Below are 8,309 nucleotides of genomic sequence, written 5' to 3'. Positions count from 1 at the left end.
TCATGCTTTACTATACTATACTAGACTATACCACACTATACTATACTATATCATACTATACTATACTATATCACACTGTACTATAATATACAACCCATTATACTATACTATACACCCCATTATGCTTTACTATACTATACTAGACTATACCATACTATACTATACTATACTATACTATATCACACTATACTATACTATACACCCCATTATACTATACTATACTATACACCCCATTATTCTATATTATACTATACTATACACCCCATTATACTATACTATACTATACTATACACCCCAATATTCTATACTATAATATACACCCCGTTATGTAAGTTCGTTCTTCAAGCCTGTATTGTTCAAAACAAAAAAATCGAGGCTCCCACTTTATTGGAGTGGACTAAGTGAAAGCGGGAGATCAACTAATGTGCGTCTCCTTGGAAACACTTAATAGCTTTCACACCCACTCTCAGTCCAGATGGCGTCTCAAACGGGTGATGTCAGTCCGACTGTGAAAGACAGCTCGTCTGCTGCGCTGGTGATCCTCTGTAATACTGATGTGTGAGATAGTATTATCACTGACTCATGGGGGATTACAGTGGCTGATATTATAGGAAACGCACAGCTCCTCTGAGCTCTTTGACTTTAGTAACAGGTCAAATTAGACTTTAGTCTTTAATGCAGTTCATTAAAGAGGCCATAATCTGGACTTTTTGTATGGGTTAATTTGTATAATATTAGTCAAAGATTCTTGCAATTTAATAGCATAACAAACACGGTGAACTAGATTTTCTGTAGAATTCTTTGAGTGATGAATCATGTTCATAAGATGCTGATATGTAAATGTGGGTGGCCATATGTTAATAAGCACATAAGCATGATGATTTCTATTAGCTGTTTTCTTCAGTTCAGTTGCTATAAATTCTCTGGTTGGCCTGTTTAAGAGCTTAAGTAAGTCTACACAGAGCATCAAACTTGTTTATTTCAGAAAGGATGCAGTTGACGCTGCTGGTGATCCTTCACACTCATAGCTGTTTGTAGATGCACGTCGTGTTGTGAAATGTTTATATGCAAGAAGTCAGAACATAGCAACATCTCTATAGTTCAAATAGAGTTATATGAGATCGACTTGATAAAACTCTCACAGTTGGAGCTGAGATTAAAAAGCTTTCTTTTACAATTTCCCGATTCTCAGAACAAAAGCTGGGTCATATTGCTAATGTATTAGCTGTTACAGGTATCCAGCTGAGCGTGGAGAACTTTCCCAAAACCCGTTAAGTGTTTTGATCACTGTGTGAGTGATCTGAGAGGATTTCCACTGTAAAACTCACATTCTTTCCTATTTGTTGCGCTCTTTCCCGGCACGGCGCTTCATCGGTCAGTCAGGCATGCTGGGACTTCCTCTGGCCATCTGGGAAAGAGCAAACCGAGTCCCTGTGGAGTTCCTTAGACATTTAGCATCAGTTTTTTCTACGAACATACACATGCGTAGACCACCTGTCAAAGGATTGAACCCACTTCTGTAACACCAACTCCCATGATGCACTGCAGTTGACACTGATTCAGTCTCCCTATAAGCTAATGATATTTTATACAGGATGTATCTTAATATTTTGATGTCACTCTCTGTCTTCAGGTATGGATGATTTGTCATATGTGGGGTCTGGCTGAGGGCCACTGTTGCCCAGGCATCTGCACCCCATTGGCTGGTTCACCAGCATGTACCGTAGAAATGGCCTATCGGATGGCACCAGCATTAGCCCCGCCTCCTCTGAGGTAACTGCTCCTCCTTTCTAAAAAATCATAATAGAATATTTGAAACTGACAAATAATGATCTACTCATTGCCTTTGGTCAAGGGGTCATCATTGGAAATAAAATGTACTTATTTCAGCAGTATTTATTTTAAGTGTAGGAACTGTGATTATAACAGTATACTTCTTTAGTGACTCATGTGCAGGGTTATTATAGTTAACTAAAAGCATAAAAATAATTTTTGTTACTTGAAATAACAAACTAGTTGCCAAAGCACCATTTCTCATTTTCATTTAGTTGAACTTTATGCTAAAATATCTAAAACTAAAACTGCAATCAAAATTAATAAAAGCTATATAGACATTTTCTTTATTAAAAAAATAAATGTATACATCATGAATAAATTAGCTTTCCATTGATGTATGGTTTGTTAGGATAGGACAATATTTGGCCGAGATGCAACTATTTGAAAATCTGGAATCTGAGGGTGCAAAAAATCTAAATATTGAGAAAATCACCTTTAAAGTTGTCCAAATGAAGTTCTTAGCAATGCATATTACTAATCAAAAATTGAGTTTGGATATATTTACAGTAAAAAATGTACTAAATATCTTCATGGAACATGATCTTCACTTAATATCCTAATGATTTTTGGCATAAAAGAAAAATCAATAATTTTGACCCATACAATGTATTTTTTGGCTATTGCTACAAATATACCCCAGCGACTTAACACTGCTTTTGTGCTGCAGGGTCACTAGCATTTTACAAAACGTTCCAACTTTTCTGGAATCGGGGTTGTAGTTAGGGTGATTAAATGTTATAAAAAAAAAAAGTGATTCTATTGAAAACCCTAATAATGTAATTTACTATATATGTATGTGTGTGTATCTATAGTAATATCTACCATCATATTGCTTGTTAGCCATAACATAAAAATAATGATTGTTTTTGCCAAAATGTATATATTTTATATAATTGTATAATATAATGTAACCTGCCATAAAAAAAATGGAACATCTCTGAAATCTTAGGAAAATCGACACATTTCAGACTTGCCAAAACGTAAGCATGATCTCAACACACACACACACACACACACACACACACACACACACACGGGGGTAAAACACAGTCTGTTGTGTTTCTGGGGGTTGTGTTTTTGCGTCTGTGCACTTGCTGTTGTCACTTACGTCCTCTGCTGAGTGGCTGTTCTCTGATGGACAGTTGATGGGTTTGCAGAGGAGCATTGCATTGCTCTAATAATGAGTGTTTGATCCTGAATGACGGGTGGATGGGAATGAGCAGTGCCTCTAGCTCTGCCACTGCCAGCCCTTTCCTCACCTCTGTTCACCTCTCATTACCCGACTCACAGCCGTACCACCAGCCCACGACCTGCCGGCCTCTATTATCTACAAACTGATACGTTCCTCCACTTACAAAAGTACTGTGGTGGTACCATGGTATCAGAGGATAATGCTGTTTTTTACATACGTGCACTACTGTTCAAAAGTTTGGGTTTGGTAAGATTGTGTAATGTTTTTGAAAGAAGTAAAGGCTGCATTTATTTGATCAAAAATACAGTAAAAATCGTAATATTGTGAAATATTATTACAATTTCAAATAACTGTTTTCTATTTGAATATATTTTAAAATGAAATTTATTCCTGTGATGCAAAGCTGTATTTTCAGCATCATTACTCCAGTCTTCAGTGTCACATGATCTTCAGAAATCATTCTAATATGCTGATTTGATGCTCAAGAAACATTTCTGATTATTATCCGTTATCGTATTTTTGTGGAAATTATGACTTCTTTGATGAATAGAAAGTTCAATTAAAACAATAAATGAAACATAAATGTCTTTACTGTCACTTTTGATCAATTTAATGCATTTTTGCAGAATAAAAGATTACATTAATTTTAAAAAATCTTATTTACCCCACATTTTTGAACGGTATTGTACCATAATGCTGAATTATTGACTTAAAATGTGCTTGAAAGGTTCTTTAACTTCAAAGTCTGATAAAATCCGTGATATTGTAATTATTATAGGGTTTTCCATTGTGCATTTTTATGGTAATACCATGGTACTTTTTTTGCAAGGCTCATCACTTTTTAATAAAAAACAACATGTTTTTAGTCATTCGTTGATTGACTTAAAAGATTCTGTAACTTTAAAGTCCAATAAAATCCATGATAGTGTCCAAACCTCGGTTTTCCGTTGTGCATTTTTATGGTTATACCATGGTACTTTTTTTTGTAAGACTCAACTCATTTTTTATTAAATTTTTGGACATTTACACATCCAATGCAAAATATCATAAGACATTTGCCTGTTCGCTCTCAGACATGTCCTCATGCAGATACTGTTATCATCAGATCAAAGATCATTTCCAGGAACATTTTCATGGTTTTTCCAGCGCTGGCAGTCGTCCCGTGAGAAACATATACCACGTCTGCCATGAAAACCTCACGCTGACCCGACAACTTCGCTTTTCCATGGAAAGAACTGTGCTGATTTTTTTAATGATTGGTTCAGCTGTGGCTGATGGTCAATACATGAAGGCCACACAAGAATAACTGAGGGATAATATACAATCATTATCACAAATTAAACCTCAAACAACACAAAGTCATAAACTTTAATTACTTTATGAATAGTCATTTCTTGCATCCCTTCCTCTCTTCTCTCTAATTGTTCTTGCATTTATGAGCATCATAATAATAATTCCTGCTTGACATGTTGGTATCCTCATATCGTTCCTTTCTCATATTTAGGGAAGTGACAGCTCTGTGTCTGTGGACGGCCCGAGTGCTGACTATGCGAAGAGCTACGATGCTGTCGTGTTTGATGTGCTGAAAGTGACGCCAGAGGAGTTCGCAGTGAGTAAAACTGTCAGTGTTGAAATTGATGCATTCTCTGGTGGAAAACTGAGACGGCCTTTGGTTCTACATCGTTTGTCTTGTCCTGTAATGATGCAGTCTTATTAGAAGCAGTCCTGGTCATTCGGGACTTTTCCGTTTGGAAACAACAGCTCCGGTCCAAACCGAGTGAGCAGCCTTGCTGTCTAGTGCTTGTGTAAGCAGCATCCTGACTGACATGGAGCCTCATAATCTCTGGATAGTGAGCGGCTCCTCGCACCACATCCCTGTGGACACAATGAAAGGAAAACACTATATAATCATTACGCATTGTGGTGTTCTATGGAGTTTGATGTTGCTAAGGGAACATGTTTTAACCAGTCTTAGCTGATCTCCCGGCCTGGTCAGTCTGGTCTGTTGGCTGGTTTTATAAGGGTTTTAGGCACAATGCCACAGATGTTGCAAGTTTTGAGGGAGCATGCAATTGGCATGCTGACTGCAGGAATGTCCACCAGAGCTGTTGCCCGTGAATTGAATGTTCATTTCTCTACCATAAGCCGTCTCCAAAGGCGTTTCAGAGAATTTGGCAGTACATCCAACCGGCCTCACAACCGTAGTAACGTGTAACCACACCAGCCCAGGACCTCCACCTCCAGCATCTTCACCTCCAAGATCGTCTGAGACCAGCCACCCGGACAGCTGCTGCAACAATCGGTTTGCATAAACAAAGAATTTCTGCACAAACTGTCAGAAACCGTCTCAGGGAAGCTCATCTGCATGCTCGTGGTCTCGACCTGACTGTATTACGTCGTTGTAACCAGCTTGAGTGGGCAAATGCAACATGATTTTATTTTTGTCTTTGTTTCTCAGAGCCAAATTACCCTGATGGACGCCCCTGTGTTTAAGGCCATACAGCCAGAGGTAAGACACAGGTCACATTATTTTGAGCCTTGCAAACACTTCATGTCACTACACTGTTGCGTTACAGCCATTTGTAGTTTTATTTATTTATTTATTTTAGTTTTGGTTGCAGTCCTGGATGATGATTGGTCACATTTCCAGAAACTCTAAAATACACTGTATTATCCTACTATTTATAACTTCTTCATACTTTATAATCCGACTATTATCCATGTAACATGGAAATTGTAATGCAGACAGTGTAAACATTTTATATGCATGGACACATGTAATAATATAATGGATGAGTAAATCTACTTCTTTCATTATTCATGCTACTATCTTGATCCCGGTGCTAATTCCTAACAGCCATTGTTTTGATTGAGGAGCAGCGGCCGGTGAAATACACACCCGAGCGCGTGTTTAGACTGTCAGTTGTGCCGCAGTGGAAGCGCAGACTTTGTGAATTAAACACCTTGGCAGAATATTCGAACAGTCTGGCAGTTTTTCATTAGGGATGTTTATAAGCTGTTTGGGGAAGAGAATAACATTTCGGTATCAGTTGATTATCTTTGCCGGCGAGAGGGAGGTCCAATTTTTCCTCAGAGCATGATGTAAAACTGTTGGAAAACATGCCGCTGGCTTACGGTGCTTGATGGATGAGACCACCTGTGACCTGCTTTCATTCAGGTCCCTTTTCATTTCATTTACCAGCTCCCCTTTCACTAAAGCTAACTTCAGACGGGTTATGAAGCACCTAAATGATGCACTGCTGTACATGCAATGTTTTTAGACTGGTTAGTGGTGTCTAAAAAATTCTAAGGTTACACTTTATTTTAAGGTGTCCTTGTTACAGTGTAATAATGTCTTAAGTCGCTGGGGTATATTTGTAGCAATAGCCAAAAAATCATTGTATGGGTCAGAATTGTCGATTTTTCTTTTATGCCAAAAATCATTAGGATATTAAGTAAAGAACATGTTCCATGAAGATATGTAGTAAATTTCCTACCATATATCAAAACTTAATTTTTGATTAGTAATATGCACTGCTAAGAACTTAATTTGGACAACTTTAAAGGTTCTCAGTATTTAGATTTTTTTTGCTCCCTCAGATTCCAGATTTTCAAATAGTTGTTTCTCGGCCAAATATTGTCCAATCCTAACAAATCATATATCAATGGAAAGCTTATTTATTCAGCTTTGTATGTATAAATGTATAAGTGATGTATAAATCTCAATTTTGAGAAATTGACCCTTATGACCTTATTACATGTACTTACTATATGATTAGGGCAAGCCACGGTTAAGACAGCTGACTCCACTGTGATAATGTGACCCCCTCTCTCTCTCTCTCGCTCGCTTGCGCGCGTACACACACACACACACACACACACACACACACGATGCGCAAAACTCCGCATTTGAACAGTCAATAGCAAATACTTAAACTTGTAACAAAACAGTAGCTGATTCAGAAGCTCCAGATTGTCATAGCAAAGTCAGAATTACCTCCTCTCCTAGGTTCACGAAACGGTCGTCCATAAAATGCATTGCTGTTCTGTTGTAAGTAATCTTAAAGATTCCCTGACATGGCTGCTTCAACACTAACTGCGGTTACTGAAACCACGCCTTCTTTCTTTGCGTGAATATTTGGGTGGCATTATGCAAATATTTCCACATAGTGAGGTAGATATGTGGGGGCGTGTTAGAACGAGCCGTTTTAGGGGAGCGTGGCCGAGTCTTAACTTTGATAAAGAATATCTCTTTGGTTTTGAGACTTAGTCTTTGCAACTTCAGGGATCTTATCTATGCACAATCAGCTTGTAACACTCCAAAGAGAAAGGAAAACTTGAAATCGCATCATATGACCCCTTTAAAGTGCACTCTATTGTCCTACTATTTCTTTGAATTGTGTGTCCTCCAGTTAAAGGAACACTCCACTATTTTTGAAGAGAATTTTCCAACTCCCGTAGAGTTAAACACAAAACCTCAGACTTGTTTCCGTCTGAAACTTTACAGACCGAAACGAAGCCCTTGCATTTATTTGTGTAACTTAAATGTTTGAGTTACAGGATGTGCTAAACATGAACGGTCAGGGGGATCGGCTTCACCTGTGCATGTTCTTCTCATGTAACACGTCATCCTGTGTGCTCCCTCAGTGTTTAGAGCAGCGCTGTAGTTACAAATGCATTTTATGCAGTAAAACAATAATTTAAAAAAAAAAACTAAACTCTTTGGTCATTTTTGAGCGAGATGCTAACGGTCTAATCAGATTCAATGATCTATGCTAAGCTAAGCTAAAAGTGCTACCGCCAGACCCGGAGATCGGCTGAATGGATTCGAAAACGGTAAAACTCAACTGTTTAACTCTAGGGGAGCTGGTAAATGAGCCTATTTTCAAAAATAGTGGAGTGTTCCTTTAAAATGAAAATTGCAATGCAGACCCTGTAAACATGTTGTGTGCATGGACACATGTATGCTTTGAACAAGATTACCTTTTTTTAAGTTTTTTTTTTTAATTTTATTTGATTTTTTTTTTAGATTTTCTGACCTCTGTTTGATATGTCAGGCTTTACAGGGTTAATTATTGTTTTACTGCATAAAATGCATTTGTAAATACAGCGGTGCTCTAAACACTGAGGGAACACACATGATGACAGGTTACATGAGAAGAACATGCAAGTTACACAAATAAATGCAAGGGCTTCGTTTTGGTCTGTAAAGTTTCAGACGGAAACAAGTCTGAGGTTTTGTGCTCCTCGTCCACAAAAATGCATGCAATTTTAGACAAGG

General features: G+C 37.8%; 1 protein-coding gene across 2 annotated transcripts in view; it reads left to right on the top strand.

The window, feature by feature from the left end:
* Positions 1-8,309, top strand: part of LOC107557582 (ras-specific guanine nucleotide-releasing factor RalGPS1-like) — a 149,793-nt gene that overhangs the window by 22,498 nt on the left and 118,986 nt on the right. Inside the window, exons 1-3 of one of the 2 annotated variants that reach the window (XM_016241058.1) lie at positions 1,639-1,773; positions 4,533-4,637; positions 5,487-5,537. In XM_016241058.1, coding sequence (XP_016096544.1) covers positions 1,717-1,773; positions 4,533-4,637; positions 5,487-5,537 — 213 coding nt within the window. In that variant the 5' untranslated portion in view covers positions 1,639-1,716. Of the gene's footprint in view, positions 1-1,638; positions 1,774-4,532; positions 4,638-5,486; positions 5,538-8,309 lie in introns of those variants that run through there. The other variant, XM_016241057.1, reaches the window with a different exon arrangement.

The sequence above is a fragment of the Sinocyclocheilus grahami genome, unplaced genomic scaffold (assembly GCF_001515645.1).
Source record: "Sinocyclocheilus grahami isolate Dianchi unplaced genomic scaffold, SAMN03320097.WGS_v1.1 scaffold609.1, whole genome shotgun sequence".
NCBI lineage: Eukaryota > Metazoa > Chordata > Actinopteri > Cypriniformes > Cyprinidae > Sinocyclocheilus > Sinocyclocheilus grahami.
This window is presented reverse-complemented; position numbering and strand designations above follow the sequence as displayed.